Source organism: Podarcis melisellensis, assembly GCF_964234715.1.
Source record: "Podarcis melisellensis genome assembly, chromosome: 3".
Lineage (NCBI taxonomy): Eukaryota > Metazoa > Chordata > Lepidosauria > Squamata > Lacertidae > Podarcis > Podarcis melisellensis.
The window spans coordinates 67,732,215-67,750,317 of NC_138530.1; the positions used below are offsets into that span (position 1 = coordinate 67,732,215).

The following is an 18,103-nucleotide window of genomic DNA, read 5'->3' on the forward strand; positions in this document are numbered from 1 at the left end:
CCAGGCACCTTCAGTTTCTATTGCTTTAAATTCTATTTATCATGTTTCATGCAATGGGCCAGTGTGTGGGAGGTCTACAAAGTGTAAGACCCTGTCTCAGACCAAGTATGTGGCTGGCAGGCTGATAAATCTTTTAAGCCACAACTTATACATAAGCCTGACTGCTTGATGAGGACTACTGTAATGCACATACTATTATTTTGGTGCGGTGGAGGATTTGAGTTTAGTGTCCATGCATCTCGGCCAGCACAAACATTTTAGTCCTGTATTCCTTTCTGTGGTAACACTGCATGGCATGCCACGAACAGCTTATGTGAGAAGGGAGGGGACCCCCACAGTACACGCACAATAGTATTCTACACAAACGTTTTGATGCTGGACCAAATTGTATTGTTAAAAGTCATATGTGCCTTGAAAAGGCAGCTGCGGTTTATGCTATGCTTCCTGCTTTCCAAACAGAGGCTGTTTAGAATAGTCTTGCATATGTACTGAACAAGTTGTAGATTTAACTTCTTCAGCTCAGTTGGTTAGAGCGTGGTGCTGACAACGCCAAGGTTGCAGGTTCAATCCCCGTAAGGGACAGTTGCATATTCCTGCATTTCAGGACTAGATGATCCTCAGGGTACTTTCCAACTATTCTAGGAGATATCTAACTTCCTGTATTTCCCTCAACCCCCACCCAGCCTGCAGGGGAGAAAAAAATAAATAAATGTTTTAATAACATACTTAGTGTGGACTGAGCAAACCCTCAGAATTACTTAAAAATAATTTTTATTTATACATCCACTCAAATACTTTTTCCTTATAAACTTTCTACAGAATGTGGGGATTTTAAAACAAATTCTTCACATGTTGAATATGCAATTCCCGGGAAATCGTTTCTGGCGATGGTGTGTGTGTGTATGTGTGTGTGTGTATGTGTGTCTCTGTGCTGTCTGTCTACATCCTAACACATACATAGCGCTGAAAGGTAAGTCGGGTCACATGCAGTCCATATGAGATTCTAACATAACATTTAGTGAATTTTCTGATGTTGACCATCCTTTTGAAGCAGAAGGCAGTGCATCTGTAGAAAGGAGTGACTGAAGGTTTGGGTTGCTGCTCTCTGCATCTGTCAGTTTTTCAGTGTTGTCCTCCCAATTAATGTGGAATCTTGTGACCCTGGGGTTAGATGCCAAAATATTCCTCTGGAGCTGCAAAACAAGGACATTCACATCAACATTTTGGAGTTGCATCAGACACTCTTGACTTCTGAAGCAGTCTTAGAACAAATTCAGGACAAAGCTCTTTTTAAAATTTGACTTGCTGATTTATTTCTTAGCATTTTAATTCTATGTAACAAGAGTATTTTAATAGATAAGCAAAGCACAATAACTCCTACCTTAGAAAAATCTGGCTTTACCGGAGGATTTTCTCTCAATTCTGTTTCAGTATATTCATTGTTCACATAATAGCCAACTCTAATAAATTCTTGACCTCTGTAGGTGCAGGTGATTAACACAACTGTGACTCCTACAGCATCTGCATCAGGAATTAGTCCTGGATTAGGAGCATCTGCCTGCAGCAAAAAACAAAACACAAGATTGACCAATGCTCCCCCACTTTTTTTGTTTGTTAAGGAAACCACTATGCTCACAATATAAAGAGATTTGGCACAGTACTTATTGATGCCGATTGAACTAAGAAGCACAAAAGTTCTAATCTTCAAAGACATATACTTCAGGTTTTCAGTCAAGGACCATCCTGTAATTGTTTCAGCTCCTTGATATGGATTCCAAGCTCATTTTATTTTTTTGTGAGGTCTTTTAACTTGTTACTAGATTTTTTTGTTGGTGGACTTCCTTTAGTAAAACAAACCAGGTTGTACCCAATCTGCCTTAATTTTTTACCTAAAAGAGCAAACATCACAGCTTTTAGCTGTGTGGATTCACCCAGCTATTTACATAAACACACACATACCTCGTCTGCACATAATGTTAAACCATGGTTCATTTGAATATCTGAACCCTGCCCTGCGGACTAATCATTTTTTTCCTGGCAACAAATCATTATTTGAGGCCAGTTTGTTGTTGGCGTACAAACCACAGCTTGTTTTAACTATGGTTTGTCATGTCTGAACATAGCAGCCTTACCTAACCACGCTCTGCTTAGTAGCTCCAGACTAGACACACACCAAGCTACAGAGGCACAAGACAAGAGCCACTGGGTAACAAACCAAACTTTGGAGAAACAAAACATTGGCTTCTTGAACACATCATGGTTAAAACCAGCTACATACAAATGCAAATACGTGACTGTGTAATAATCCCCTTGCAGAGAGATGCACACAGCTAGAGTGTATTAGCTTAGCAAGTGCAATCTGTGCCACAATTGCAAGTCACACAGTGTTCAGTGGCCTCTAAACGCACTTGTTTCCCCCTTTCCTGAAGAACACTCCGCCCAAAAAGCATTGTGTGCTCTTAATATTTCTGTGCAGATTTTTGGCCCCACAGAGGTCCCAATGAGGCTGACAAATTTTATGTATGCATCTATATTGCCGCCAATTAAGGAGGTGACCAGAAGCAACATATAACCATTAACTCATGGGTTCAGATAATGTTAAAAGCCGTCTACAAAAATGACATTCCTTTACAGCCCTCTTGATGATTTGGAGACTGGGCTAGATGGGCCCCCTAGGGTTGTAAATTCCAGAGCCCAGGCACATTTACAAATAAGTCAGTATCCTGCACACCCACCACTTGCATGTCAGAAAGCAGGAAGACACACAGCCTCCCCTGAAAAGTATCTAACTCATACTCAGTGTGAGCAGTTGCAAGTCTGATGGCCAAAATATTACCTACGATTGCATATACATAGCTTATGTTACTGTATTCATGAAAAATGCATGAAAAATCGTTCCTCTAAAACACTAAAAAAAAAAGAAATCCTACTGAAATTAAATTTATTACCCCATATACAGTACTTCCCTCCCTTCTATTCCCAGAACAGCAACTCTCTCTCATAGAGAAGAGCTAACTTACTGTTTATGATGAATAGCTCACACGCTTGGTTATGTATATCCCTATGTTCTTGGTTAAAAATCAGCGCCCAGAGGAAGAGCTGTCCAGCCTTGGGTTAAACATTAGATTTGCTACCCTTTTAAAGCAAAGGGCAGTGCTGAACTTCAGTCACCTGTAATTTGTGACTGCTTGTCGCAAAAGTAGCCATCTGAACATAAACACACACAATGTTTTATAATTTCCTAAATGTTTTAAAGCAGACTTGCCTGAAATACAAACATATGTCTTCCTGCAGGAACAGGGCCCACCAAAACTGAATCTAGAACTTGATCGTACTCCTCGCTTTCTGCGGAGCCCACGTAGATAATTTTCCATTCCAAATCTACATTAGAAGAAGAAAAACCTTTTAGTACTTTTGCTTTAACCTAAAATAAAACACATAAAAACTGTATCCTCTTAACATTAGTAAAGCCAGTTGACATTAACTAGATGATGTTTACATTTATTTGAAAACAAATATTGAAAACCAGCAGGGCTGGCTGAAAATAATTAGTATTTACATCCAAGGAAATGTTTTACAATACTGAAAAATTGTTTTGAAGAGGTTTGTTGATACTAGCACTTTTAAGTGTTGTTGTAGACAACTGTAGCATTCTGCTCAATTACTGCATGACTTCATAATATTTAGTAGTTGAGGCTGTAGTCCTAACCTGTTACTTGGGAGTAAACCCTGCTGAATTCAACAGGACTTCACTAGACAGTAGGTTAGGATAGCAAGTTCTGGAGGAGGTCTTTAAGTATTCTTCCTGCCCGCCTAGGGCAAAGACGTTTTTGAAGGGTGGCGGCAGAAGTTGCTCGCTACCTCTAGTGGGGGAAAGTGCTGCTGACCTCACTACCCCGGGAGGGGGCAAGGGTGGAGGTCCGAAGAGAGGCTTATTAGGCTATCCAGACGAAAAACAAAACACCCTCTACAAACCTCCAGGGCGTTCCCCAAAGCGAACTTCCGTCTGAAAGGGGTGTCACAATTAAAAAGTTATGCAAACGTAAAGTAGTACCAGAAGTGCTTTTAAGGCCATTTAACACTTTTTAAAAAAGGCATCGCTAAAATTCTGGGGTTTTTTTCACTAAAGCGTTTTAAACATGTCACACACCCCCCTTCTAGCGGATGAGTGGAAACCACTTAACTTGCAGGTGTTCTCAGCGCTCCCCCCCGCCCATCTGTAGCTCCCCTTTGGTTCCTTTGCACTGGGTAGTTGTGCCTCTCCCGGCTCGCCCCCCCCCACCAAAACCCGAAGCGTGCGAGGTGTTTCCGTTGAGCCCTCCTTCTCCCGCGTACGCGCCCCGCCGCCCCCTCCAACACACACCAGCAGCAGCAGCACAATGCTGGCAACATGGCTGCTCCCAGCGCTCAAACAAGTTCCTTGCAACTTAAAGGCTTCCCTTCCTCGCGAGCGGAAGACCGGAGAAGCTGGGCGCACCGTGCGGGCGCTGCCGGGTTGGGTGGGAGAGAAGGAGGAGGCGGTGGCTGCAAAGCCCACCGTCCTTCCGTCATGCCAGATGCAGAGGAGGAGGAGGAGAGGGAGCAGCAGCGAGGCCTTTGCAAACTTTAAGCCTGGGAAGGGGAAAAGCCCGAAAGGGCTTGGCCAGCGCCGAGGGGGCGAAAAATCCACCCCGGGCAAACTCACCTTCGGACAGGTCCTCGATGCACTCGAACGTGATCTCGAACTGGAAAGGGTTGTAGAAAGGAGAAGGGTTGTCCAGCACCACGACGTTGTTCACCTGAACCTTTGCCATATTTCGGGGAGGGGGGAGGGGAGACCCGCAAACAATAGTCGCGGCGTGTTACCGCAGCCCGAGAAAAGTCCAGGGGGCTCCCCTTTTGCAGGGCGCGAACCCCAGCGCCGGCAAGCGAGCACGCTGAGAGTTAGGAAACTTTGAGGTTTGGGTTGCTTAAAAAAAAAAAGCACCACCCCAAAACTCGCCCTTCTCCGTCTTCCCCTTTCTTGTTTTCCTCTCTCTCTTTTTTAATGTTGCACCGAGAGCACTCCACACTGTTTTGCAGCTTTCCTGTTACACTAAACTACAGCCCATTCTGCTCTGTTAACTGGCAGGGCTGGCGCGGATTGGCTGCACGCTGAGCTATGGCCCTCCTCCTGCAGCCGAGGCTTCCCCGAAAGAGCAAGATGGGCTCCCGTAGCCCGAGTGGAGTGGGAAGTTTTAGCTGGCGCTCCACCTGCTGGACCAGAGGAGGGTGAAAGGGCTGGAGAGCGAAGCGAGCGAGGCTCTTGAGAGAAGTGAACTTGCAAGAAAAGGGGTCTTGGCGTAATTGAAGCGAAGTGAAAAGAAAAGGGGAAAAGAAACACTGCCCATGTTGATCGCTCCCCCCAAAGAAAAGAATAAATAATGGGCTTTATTTTAAACTAATGAATTCATGTATGTGCTTGTATGATGCCTCCATATCTCTCAATATTCTGTGGGATGGATTTGTGCAGTTAAAGTGGATTAAAGCACACACTCGGCCTAGTGCAACAAATCCTCTTTTAAAAAGAAACAGACCTCTTTTTTTGCGAATTGGAAAGTGAAGAGTGCATTGAAAAGTGTGGAATAAAAGAGTGGTGATCTGCAAAGTGCATAAACACACCACAAGCCCCACCCCCCACCCATGGAGGGGCTGAGCCAGCTGAAGATCTGCTGACGTGTGGAACAAGACCGTGAATGTAGGGGCTACGCCACTCCATCACTGCCTGGCCAGAGTTCAGATTGTTCTCCAAAATAGCTCCCACTTGGTTTCTGGATTCAATTTAAAGTCTTCGTTAGACAAATAGTCTGGGCCCAGGTTAGCTGGTCCCACATAAACCTACCAAAGTGCAGGCTCCTCCTCAGAGGGCTTGTCCACACTGAATTTTAAAGTGCACTTGAAGCTGTTTGTGTCTGGGGGTTTTTTTTGTGTGTGGTGTCTATATGATGTCTTCATCCAAGTGGCAGCAATCCCCTCCCCTCCCCACTCTGTCCAAAACACACAGACTGAATTCGGATTTTTGAATGGGAAACAGGATAGATTTGGGAGGCATAAAATTGTACTTCTGTACACACACAAACACGCACATGGAAACAGCAGTCCACATATGCATTAATGCCCTACTGTGGACACCTCCAGAGGCCCTGCTTTTGTGCGTTCTCCCCTTCCGAAACACAGTAGGTGGCAAGATGAGCCAGGGCCTTCTCTGCCAGGGCATCAAAACTGTGGGACTTCATCGTTTGCCTTTGTTTTCTTGCTTACTTTCAGATGCCAGACCATGGTAGCTCTCTTCTGGAGGTCTTTCAGATTGCCTTGATTATCCCTTTGTCTTTTTTCTGCTGTTCAGGTTATTGTTGCTGCTAATTACCTTTTCCCTGGGTATTTTAAACATATGCTATGTTTTTGTAGCGTTGTGGAAAGATAGGATTCAGGCAGTTGGTAACAGGAGCAGTTTTTATTTTTTAGTGATAGGTGGCGTTTTCTTGTGGTTGCTTGTTGGCTCGCACAGGAAGCCTCTATGGAACCTCCAGAGGGACAAACTAGGGATGACAGTTACAGGAACCACCTAGTGGTTGTTCTCTTGCACTACCACGTTTTAATCATGTCATTGTGTTGCTTATGGACATGTGACTTATAAGGCATTGTCACTCACAGGCCAGCTCTTTTTAAAATTGCAGTGTGAGGAGGAAGTCCCAGGTTCCATTTCTTGCTGCACACACCACAAAAGCTTTAATGGTGCAATTGCACCTCTTTAACTTACTACTCTGATTCTGCATCCTAGGTGTTTACTTGCACAAGTGCACTCCACAGCTGTTGATAAGTAGAACAGTCATTTTACCAGAACTTACACACCCTTTGCGTGGCTCAGCGGACAGCAACATACTCAAAAAGAAACCACCGGAGCAGCAGAGAGAAGGATGCACTGCTACTGTGCTCTCTTTCATAAATGCAACTGAATTTTAAGTTTCCTTTGACAAATGAATGTGAATTGATTTTCCATTAGTCTATTTATACTATAGGATATCATGAATGATAACATACCAGATTTAGGGTGCAGGCAGGTGTAATGTAAAGAGAGAACTTGCAGGAGATCCCTTAGCCAAAGTATGAGTCTGGCTTCCATCCTTGGATTGCATTTTGAATGACAGGTATATATTAGCAGTGTTCCTGTTGCACACCACCCCAATCTCTGAGCAATGCGAGATTACAGGGGTTCTAGGCACTTATTTAGGGCTTGCGTTTCTTTTGGAATGAGAGACAATGGAGAATGTGGTGTCTCTATGATATATGGTTTACTTACACATATACTGTATTCAACCTGAGACTACATGTAGAGGTTCACAGCATTAACACCCCCCCAATGGTCTTGCTCCTCTCAATGCCACAACCTTGTATTCCAACAGAAATCAGGCATGGTTCTGTCCCCCAGCCCCCCAGCTTACAGCCTTACTTCTACTTGCTAGTTCACATAACTCAACTCTCAACTCTGCCCTTTGTCTTTCTAACTACCAGTGAGTTGAAGGAGGGGGGGGTCACCCCTTATTCATTTGGTACAGATCCATTTCCTTTGTTACCTTAATGACCCATACTTACCTCATCAGGAAGCTAGCTTGGTTCCTCCAGGAATTGAGTCTGTGCTGGATCCAGAAATTGGAAGGAGGCTCAGGCATACAGCCTACACATACCAATAAATACCCCCCCCAAAAAAAACCTCATAACACTAGTTTCTCCATCAGTTTTCCCCCTCACATATGCTCCAAGCAGGCTGCCCACCTCTTATTTATTTTTTAATCTGCATGTACTCAGGTAAGTAAGTTGTTGTTTTGCCTTGTTAATTAAGAAAATGATTTTTTTAAACAAACAAATAAACAAACAAACAAACACTAAACTTCCATAGGGAATTCTGAGGAAGTTTCATGGTAACAAAAGGCACTAGCTGCACCAGGTCTGTCTTCACCGGAAATTGTACTGCTGTCACCCTTACTTATTTTAGTAAGCCTTGTTCAAATGAGATTGAGCCAGAGTTGCTCAAACAACACTTTTCTGTTCCAAAGGTTTAACAGTGACTGCTGTGAAAGACTCTGGAGAGTGGAACTTGGAGGCTGGAGCCCTCGTGCTGGCTGATGGGGGACTTTGCTGTATTGATGAGTTTAACAGCATCAAGGAACACGACAGAACCAGCATTCACGAGGCAATGGAACAACAGACCATCAGCGTGGCCAAGGCTGGGTAAGTCATTTTTTTTAACAAAAGGGCCATGGATGCTAATTTATTTCACCACTCTTGTATTGTTGTTGCATGAGGGTCTGCTCAAACAAACTTTGTAGGTTTTCAAAGAAGCCAGAAACCTGCAGTCCGTTTTCCAGAAGGGAAAGCAGAATGAGCAATGGACCTTCTTTTAAACTCTCTAGGGAATTTATTTATTTTTTAATCTTCTTCCAGTCTAACTGGCATATGCCCAGGAGTATACAGAAAACCAGAAAGCTAAGGGAGTATAGAATTCCATCCCAGCAAATCCCAAAATTTCAGCTGTTCTCACTATATGACAAGATATTAGCCATTGCAGTGAGTGCTAAGTACTTCCATCAATTTTCAGACCTCTATCAGGTAGCAAAAAACACAGCTTCTGTTGACTGGCTGTTCGTTCCCTCTTTGTCTCACCACCTTCCCAACTTCCCACAGTAAAGAGGTGAAACTTATCCCTACAATTGATGAGCGCCGCAGCCCCATAGTCGCCTTTGACTGGACTTATTCATCCAGGGATCCTTTACCTTTTACCTTACTAGGGAGCATGCCCCACTGAACATAGTGGGGCTTGGCTTCTGAGTAAACATAAGGTGCAAGAGCTAAGTGTACTTGTTCAGCTTTTACAAGCCACAAAAATGGGAGGGAATAATGTTCTTTGACCCTATGTTTGCATCTTATTGTACCAGTACTAGACTGGACATATACACAACTTTCAAATGACCATTATTGGACACTATTTTCAGTGTTGTTGTTTTTTAAAAAAAGAAAACCATTTTTAGTCAGGAGAGCAATGAAACAGTTGTTTTGTGCTGCAGATGGAATTTTAGACCTTTCCTCCATTCCAAGTATGTGTTCTGGGGCTGCAACCTTTCACTTCCATATTTAGACATCCTTAAGGCATTACAGAGTGGGGGTCAACTCTTGATTTCTTTTTTGAATCTCTGTTGTTACTGGCTAAGAGTCAAAATACTTTTCCCATGTTATGTACTACAAATATGAAAGCTAAGATTCTTGGTGCTGTACTTGCTCCCTCTCAGTACAATGAGGTAAGAGCGAAGATGGCACCAACTGGAAATAGATCACTTCGAAGTCAGATTTAGAACAGCTGTCTAAATGTCTGCACTGAGAGAGTTATGCTTACTTGGACAAAACACCCTTCTGTAGCTCTGAAAACAAACCTCGGGTCAAGGTCAAATGAATTAAGGGATGGGGGGGGGGAATTGCACCATACTAAATGTTGTTATAGACACCGTTCTTATGATCATGGTAGTTTGTATAGTGAGATTGTGTATATTTGCAAACATCTGTGTATTTATGAGTGTGCCTGCAAGTGGAAGAACACAAGACATGTCTGTGCATCAAACAGGTGTGTGTGTGTGTGCAAGTGGCAGAGACAACAGTGTAAGAGAGTTTGCATTTGCCCGCGTAGGAGAGAGCATACAATTTCCCCCCCAGTGTTAAGATTGTCAACTTTTGATCTAAAAAAATCTTTCCCCTCCCCCCCCGGTGATGCTACGTAGTGAGACCTTCCGGTAGATTGCAGAAGAGGGAGGGTGGAGCTGGGTGGGTTATGAGCAGAATCTGGAGTATTCAGGTTTTTAAAATTGGCTTTTCAGACTTTAGTTTTAGCTACCTGACGAAACAAGTTTACTGATCTAATGCTGGCTGATTAGCAACTCTACTCCCAATTTAAAATTATAGATGTGGCCTCCAGTCCAGACAGGGTTCCTTGCTGGCTGCTGATCTTACCTGTTACCTATATTTGCAGTTCATCACATTCATCCAGAACTACACTTTATTTGCATTAAGTTCCGCAAACCTTTCTAGCTAGTTTGTCACCTCATCTTTTCTCCTATCCGATCAGCCTGTGTGAAATTTCTGAAGGGAAGGTTCAAAATGGAAAGTACTTGGAAGTGTTCCTTTGGGCAGTAGGGTGGTGGTGGTGGTATAACATAGTTCTGTGTCAATATCGATCATGTTTCTCTTCAGTTTAGTGTGCAAGCTGAACACAAGGACCACTATCTTGGCAGCAACCAATCCAAAGGGGCAGTATGACCCTAATGAATCTGTCTCTGTGAACATCGCTCTTGGCAGCCCTCTCCTTAGCAGGTTCGACCTTGTCCTGGTATTGCTGGATACAAGAAATGAAGAATGGGATCGCATAATTTCCTCATTCATACTGGAAAACAAAGGTAGCAGTGGCTTTTGCAATCAGTTATAGAGAATATATCTGAATCTCTACACTACCTAGACTGTATATCCATTTGTGCTCATGCAGAATAAGTGCACCAGAGGGTTGGAGCCAACGACAGCGTAGTCATTATGAAGTCTATTGATTTCTACTCTGTGTCTTATTTTGTTAATGCAGTTCTTTCTGCACTCTTCTCATGCAGCTTGCCCAAGTGTGTCTGAAAAGCTGTGGACTATGGAAAAAATGAAAACATATTTCTGCCTTATAAAGAACCTGCAGCCGGTATTGACTGATGAAAGCAACTTGATTCTTGTCCGCTATTATCAGATGCAGAGGCAGAGCGATTGCAGGAACGCTGCGCGAACCACCATCCGCTTATTAGAGAGCTTGATACGATTAGCTGAAGGTGAGAGCCTGGGTTTCCTCTTCCTTTTCTAGCACTTACATCACACAAAATGAATTGGGAAACGTTCGTGGCAGTGTTGGAACCAGGTCATGCAGCTGATTAGACTAAACTCCTAAATGCATGTTTGAATGCCCCAGGGGCTACAACAAATGCTTGTTTCTGTTGGCACTCAGTATGGTGAACCTTTAAAGGGGTTTTATCCAGTGCAGCAGCACCTGCATATATAGGGTTTCCATGCCCCAGCATTGTATGCTGTAGCTAGGCTATGGCTACTCTGGCTTGCAAATGTGTGAGTTGTAACACGGATTGAGAGGCTTTTAAATACTACACCCACCACCAGGAGCCCTAATATGGGTAAGCAGTGCTTCAGTTGTTGGGTGTAAGTAAGCGCCTGGAACCCCTGGAATCTCGCACCGCTCAGAGGTTGGGGTTGTGTGCAACAGTGCTTTTTAAATATTTAAATCAAAAACTGTTGCTAATGTAATTCCATTATCGCTTGCTATCTAGAGCTTTCTAAATAGGTGGCATATGCATTTAATAAATTTAACCTAACCATCTGCTCATCGGTTTCAGCAACATTTGTTGTTGTTGTTTGTTTTTAGCACATGCTCGGTTGATGTTTAGAGATACTGTAACTGTGGAAGATGCAGTAACCGTGGTTTCAGTGATGGAGTCTTCAATGCAGGTGAGTTTCCTTGTAGAGACTGGCAGCTGAAACAGTTCTTTGTGGTACGTGTGATCGGAAGCAACCTTCACAACGCAACAAGGAGACCACATTTCTACACCTCAGAACTAATCTTCAACAATTCCTAACATTAACCCTCAGTTTTGTACATTTGAGCCTGTAAATAAAATGTCTTCTGCTTCTACTGACCTACCACCACCACTACTGAAACCATGATGGTGAGCAAGGCATCAGGGAAGGAGGAGAGCCTTGTGCAGGCAGAATGGAAGGTCCCCGTGCGTGTCATTGTGCCCACATGCTGCACTGAAGAAGGGTGCAAATGCCTGTTTTTATAAGCTAAAGATGTAGGGTTAGTTTGATAGCAGTTTTATTCAGTGCTGGAAAACCTGCCAATCTGTGTGCTGTGTCATATAACCCTTTTAACGGCATATAAGTTTACACACAGACATATCTAATTAAAGTTCATTTGCATTGTATTTCTCTCTTATTCTTTTCTATAGGGAGGTGCACTCCTTGGAGGTGTCAATGCACTGCACACATCATTTCCTGAAAACCCACTGGAGCAATATCGAATGCAGTGTAAACTGATCCTCGAGAAGCTGGAACTCCAGGACATTCTGCGTGAAGAATTCCAAAGACTTGACAGGTGATAAACATTTATATGGGAGGCAAAAAAAAGCCCTTGTAAATCACAGTGGATTCAGGAAACACATGTGCTATTGGAATAGGCAGTAGCATAGGATGGCCACTAATAAACTTACTGTCCAGGGTATCAAAGTGAAGACACATTGTGCCGAATAATAACTCTGTAATTAGTTGCTTTCATTTACTTATATGCTTACCAAAATCAAAATAAATAATTAGGGCTGTAAACCCAAACATAGATGGAGCAGATCCTGCATTTCATAGGATCAGGGAAGGGGGAAATGTAGTTTATTTTTGTAAAATATATTTTGATTTTGTTTTGCAGATTGCAGAATGAAAATTCGTCTCAGTTTCCGCAGTCCAAAGAGGCATCCTCAAACAATCGCACACTTGAGAAATCGGAGCAGGTGTCTCGTCCGCAACATTCAGACCAAGAGGGCAATAATATACAATTGCAAGCTGATAAGCATCCAACATTCTCAAGCAGCCAGACATCTGATGATAACAGAGTAACAAAGGAATGGGGCAAACCCAGTGAATGCAGCAAGGACAGTAGCTTGAGCTGGTTTGACAGTATGACGGACAGCAGCACTGAAGCTGAGAAGAGCATTTATGAGTCTCCAGTTGCAAGAATGTCTCCAACTGCAGGAACGTCTTTGAAAGCCCCACACAACAAACCCTGCTCTAAAGAAAGAAATGACTTAAGTGAAGCCAAGCAAACCACAGCAACAACAATAGCCCTGGGAAATGCTTGCAGACAGGCTGCCTCTAGTCTTGATGGGGGGAAGGCAACCAAGCCCACAAGCTTACCTTCAGGAGCAAGTGACAAAGGCCCAAATGCAGCGGATTGTACCTCACCTGATTTAGTGATTACTCACAGGGCCTCTAAGAAATGGCACAGGGAAAACATTGAAGGAGCTAATGGGTTTTGTGCAAGTACCCCAGATCCTAAGGTTGAGTGTTCTCCAACTTTATTTTCTCCTGGTCCAGCTGTTGTTCCACAACACCCCAGAACAGACCTGGGTGCTTCCCCACCTCACAGCACACTTTTAAGGCAACAGAAGTCTGCTACTTCAACCAGAAAGCGAAACAGAGGCCAAACAAACAAAGGTGCAGCAGGAAGTTCTACTAAACCTGAAATCCTGGAAGATTTGGGACCTGCGGCTGCTAAACTAGCTAAGTTTCAGCGTAAGCAGAAGCCAAAGCTCGCTTGGCCTTCTGAAAATGAAAATCATGCCCAATTGCCTGATACTGTCTGCAGCCCTCACACTTCTACCAAAACTGTGTCAAAAGTGGGGAAGCCAAGGGAAGAAGGCTGTCCTGAGAAACACTACAAGGAACACAATACTAAGGTGGGAAATAATAGAACGGAGAAACGCCCTTGTGATAACCAAAGAGAGGAGGAGGAGCAAAACGATCATTCACTCCCTTCCTCCACAAAAAAGGCAAGAATGAGAGAGGAAATATCAGATGGTGCGGACACGAAAAAAGTGTGCTCCAGTATACTGGCAAAATTAGCCAGCTTTGCCTTCAAGCCATCAGCTGAATCAAAGCCAAAGTCTCCAGTTTTGTTGCATGTCACCAGTAACGACAGGGACAGACAGAGGGAGCCATTGGAGGCCCAAACCTCCAGTAGCGTGGGGCACTCAAGGAAGTGCTTTGAAGTGGGAAGAGCCAGCACTGGCACAGGAAAATCTTTGTTCTCAATAGCTGATTTTGATGATTCCACCCTAGACTTCGACTGGGATGAAGAGAACAAGAGGAAACTCAAATCTTGAAAAGAACTTCTGCTTCCTCCTCAAAATGGCACTGCAAAATGCTGAAAATGAAATCTGTTTTAATCTTGCCTAAATGAACCTACCAAATGGCCTCTTTACAAAGGCTGGGATCCTGAGCTTACTCCTGCTGGTGGAAGCCTCCTCTGAGCAAAGTTCCACTCATGTGATACTTCTGTCAGCAGAACAAGGGAAGTGACCTTCAGTAATTTTCTCCTTCCTTTCGTAGTCCCCCCCCCCCCGCTCTGCCCCCAAAACCTTGTTTGGACAGTTCTCCAAAGCAGCATGAGACATGGGAATGAAGAACTGGAGAAGATGCCTTGCCCCTTTCTGCCAGCAGAATCATGCACTAGATCCGAGTCCTATCAGTGAATGGAAGGATCCTCTCCATTCACAGAAACCTAGTTAGGATTCAAGGTAATTTCAAAGAACATACAGGTTTTCTAAATCTTGGCATCCTTAAATGTGGTACTTTTAGGGCGCCCAGACTTCTGTCCTCTGTCTACAGAAATTAGTAGACTGCTATGGAGTTAGTAGACTACTGTGTTGAAGGTAGTAGACTACTATGGAGGACTGCCTTGAGGCAAGCATCAGGTCAGGTGCCGTTGCAACTAATTCCTCTTTTCCTCCAAGATGTCTGATTCCACTGACTGTTTCGTTGGCATATTTTGGATATCACTTGGTTAAACCGAGGGTAGAATAACCCCTGACAATGAAGCAGAGGTTTTTTTATTTAGATTTCTCCTTCAGTCAGTTTACTGCACAAATGCTTGATTCCACCAGCTGTAATTATAGTCATCTTCCTATTAATACCTCCCACCCCCCAAAAATCATGCCTTTAAAAACAGCTATTGCATAGTTTTCTCTTCTCCATCTTCCTTTTAATGCTTGCTGTATTGCAATGCTTAGGCCATAAAGCACCTCAAATCATTTATCCCAGACTGGTTCCATTTCAGAACGTGGCTTTTGGGCTACGCCTTTCATTGTCTTCCAGCTGCGAAATTTACATTTTGTGGCGTAAGTAACACACCACAGCTTTTTGTGCAAGGACTATGAATGAGCTCTGTTCATCTAGTAATACAGAATACCCCAAAGCTGTTTGGTTCATGGTATTTTACTGGAGAATTTCATTTAATTATCTGCTATAGGTCCCTCAACATAAATTAGTTTTTCATTGTTGTATTATATCACAATAATTGAGGGAGTACATACACTTTGGACAATAAGGGGTTTTATTTCTTTGCCCAGTCCAAAGAAACTGCACAGCTTAAAATGATTGAGGAAGGAGATGGGCTTTGGCACCATACATACTCTATACTTAAAATCTATTATCTTCATTGCTGTCCTTCAATAAAGTATCAGTTAGCAGGTTCCTACTTTGCCTTGATCTAATTATTTAGTAAATGCAAGTAGTTTCACATGGGTGTGTGAAAAACTGAGTAAGTATTGGACAGATGCCCTTAAAATAAAGAGTTCTTCTTTGCATTAAGGAATGCATAGGCAATAATTGTTGTAACAATTATATAAAGCACATAATTCCATTAAAGTTACAGGTTTGTACATGTATTTGAATTGCTAAAAAGGTCCCCACCCCCCACCCCGTATCCAGTGGCAAACAGTGTATATCTAATCTAAATTAATCCAGTGTATATCTAATCTAAATTAATCTTGCTGCAAGTATTAGTAGTACAGCTAGTACAAAATGTGCACTGCACTGTATTTACTCGAAGCTGATCCTTTGCAAGTCTCCCATACTGTGGATTTTAAAGAGAAAAGTTGTGTGCTAAGCCCATGCGCACGCATTTTAATCTATGTAATATGTTACTATGTGTTTCATACAGATATCTTATGAGAAGCAGATCTAATATGGCATTTATTCCAAAGATGTCTATATAGGGATACACAAGACTTTCCTTATGGCTTACTTGGACACAATCCACTTCAAGAAAATCCTTCCTTCCTTCCTGTGATACTTCTGTTAGGATCCCATCCATGCCCCATTGAAATTGTTCTTTCGCAGCCATAATTGGTGGCTTATGTTATGTACTGAAGTTCTCACCCTGGGCCAACAGGGGGATACTGTAGATAGTTTTCACTCAGGTCCACATATGCAAATAAGGCATTGAAAGTGACGTTCAGTGATTGGATAGTTACAGAAAGTTGTTACTGTTGCGTCGTAGTGGAACTCTATATAAGCAAGCTGGCTGAACCCTTCAGTTCAGTTCTGTTCTGGCCTGTGAATAACAAGAGCTGTTTGAAGAATCGCTGTGTCGTCTGATATGTTCACCCACAACTTAACAGCTTATGTACTGTTAGCCGACTGGTCCATATTTGAACGAATTAAAGTATTGCTTAGCAGTACCATAGATCTATAGCTAAATGCCAATTGCATAAATCATGTTACCTTGCAGACGTGATTTGCTTCTCATTTATCGTGCATGTGCTTCTACAATTAGTGTGGAAAACTAATAAGTAACCAATAGCACAAGGTGCAGAGAAAGTGTGTCCTTATTTAGGCTGGAATCCTAGCAGTGGAGTTTCTCCCTGTCTTTAAAATACAGTGGTGATTTAACGTGACTGGCATAGCTATGTTGTACTGCTTCCATCAGCAGGGGCGCCGACTTATAAAAAATATTTGGGGGGCGGGGGCCCATACCGACTTATAAAAAATATTGGGGGGGCCCAAGACCTCCAAACCGCTGCTGCTGGGGGAACGAAATAGGCGAGCCCCGGGCTGCCCCGACCTTAAGTGAACCTGTGAGGGCCCGCCCTTTGTGGTAGCCGATTGGCTGCCGCCGTGGGCGGTGAATATTAATGAGCTAGGGGGAATCCCCGCAAGATTGTTGATGGGTCGAGAGCCCGCAACCCCACCCCCTCTCTAGATCAGGAGTGGCTTTGTTTTAACTCATTACTGAATGTATTTTAAAAGGTAACTATCGTCAAACAAGGAAAATTAAAAATACCAACATAATTTTGTGATTTTACAAAGCATAATATAACTAATAATTTTCTTAAATTATTGGGGGGGCAGAGCCCCCCCAAACGAATTTTTGAGGGGGCTCGGGCCCCCTCAGGCCCCATGGAGTCGGCGCCTATGTCCATCAGCTAGATGGAAGTTGTAGTTCAAAGCATCTGCAGAGCACCAGGTTGGGAAGGCTGCTTTAAGGTGCTGAATTTGTTTCCTAAGGTACCCTGTGCATTGGATATTGATTGGCTGGTTGGTTGAAAATCCACCTTCTTTGTTCCAGTTTATAAGATTGGGATAGATTATTTTTTGAACTTTAGGGGCTGATCCATGTTCAGGGCTGGTGTTTTTAAAGACTGGTATTGCTCCTTGCCTCCTTTTGATTCACTCTGTGCTTGCTGCTGCCTTGAATGGATGGATACACAGTGAATGCCAGGGTATGGCATGGGAAAGAGAATTAGGCATAAGGAAAGAAACAGGCTATGTAACACGCAGTGGGAGGTGGAGAATCAGTGATGGCAGGGGATATATTTTGGTAACCTACTTAGAAGTTGCTGTTGCTTTTACAATCAAGCAGTCTATAAACCCTGAGTACATAATGTTTAAAAAGACATCTCAAATGCCACATAGATCCTCCCACTTTTTATTGTGCTTTCCAGTAGCATGTAGTATGGACTTGAGTTATGAATGTGCTCTATGGTGAGCAGCAATTGCATTTGAAAAAATCCCCAAGGCAACCCTGCCTTGCAAATGCAGGGACTGCAATGTGGATCTGGCCCAGGAGATAATTTGGTACTTTACCACCTTTAGGGTAACAGATACCAAGTGTAATGAGGTTCACAGCCCATACTTGGTTGATTTCCTGAATTTGGGGGTTACTGAACTTCGCAGCGTGTCTTCAAGTTACTGTATGTGTTGGTGTTGATTTCTGATCCACTAGAAATCTCCTGACCTAATCTCTACCCAGCCCTCAACTACTACTTACTTGCAGTGCTTTATTGTGAAACGAATAGCTGGCTCCTTAGTGGCTGACCCTGGCTTTGGTGCACAATCTGTGCCCTGGTTTTGGTGCCCAGTGACGGCAGCACAAGCAGTTCTCCAGTCTCTGCAGGGCACTGACATAAGCAGAACATTTTCCCCTTCTCCGCACAATGAATGCACTAGAGCACAT

The 18,103-nt window shown here is 43.3% G+C and overlaps 2 protein-coding genes across 7 annotated transcripts in view; one reads left to right on the forward strand and one right to left on the reverse strand.

Moving 5' to 3' along the window:
• MCM9 (minichromosome maintenance 9 homologous recombination repair factor) overlaps positions 1–15,340 on the forward strand; it is a 30,547-nt gene extending 15,207 nt beyond the window's left edge. For 5 of the 6 annotated variants that reach the window (XM_081904957.1, XM_081904958.1, XM_081904956.1 and 2 more), the window contains exons 8-13: positions 8,073–8,247; positions 10,255–10,457; positions 10,659–10,862; positions 11,465–11,547; positions 12,048–12,193; positions 12,518–15,340. In XM_081904957.1, the coding sequence (XP_081761083.1) occupies positions 8,073–8,247; positions 10,255–10,457; positions 10,659–10,862; positions 11,465–11,547; positions 12,048–12,193; positions 12,518–13,970 (2,264 nt within the window). In that variant the 3' untranslated portion in view covers positions 13,971–15,340. Of the gene's footprint in view, positions 1–5,110; positions 5,348–8,072; positions 8,248–10,254; positions 10,458–10,658; positions 10,863–11,464; positions 11,548–12,047; positions 12,194–12,517 lie in introns of those variants that run through there. The other variant, XM_081904961.1, reaches the window with a different exon arrangement.
• ASF1A (anti-silencing function 1A histone chaperone) lies at positions 755–5,063 on the reverse strand. Its single transcript, XM_081904963.1, has 4 exons — positions 4,685–5,063; positions 3,262–3,381; positions 1,382–1,554; positions 755–1,193 (listed from the first exon to the last, which is right to left on the reverse strand). The coding sequence occupies exons 1-4, from the start codon at positions 4,791–4,793 to the stop codon at positions 981–983; spliced, it is 615 nt and encodes a 204-aa protein (XP_081761089.1). The 5' UTR covers positions 4,794–5,063; the 3' UTR covers positions 755–980.
• Positions 15,341–18,103: the final 2,763 nt, after the last annotated feature.

What these genes read in the sequence shown, in the direction of transcription:
- ASF1A (XM_081904963.1), bottom strand. Translation starts at nt 4,793, where the DNA reads ATGGCAAAGGTTCAGGTGAACAACGTCGTGGTGCTGGACAACCCTTCT. An exon ending in CATCGAGGACCTGTCCGAAG is followed by an intron (nt 3,382 to 4,684) that starts GTGAGTTTGCCC and finishes CTTCTAATGTAG; the next exon opens with ATTTGGAATGGAAAATTATC. An exon ending in TATGTTTGTATTTCAGGCAA is followed by an intron (nt 1,555 to 3,261) that starts GTCTGCTTTAAA and finishes TGCTGCAGGCAG; the next exon opens with ATGCTCCTAATCCAGGACTA.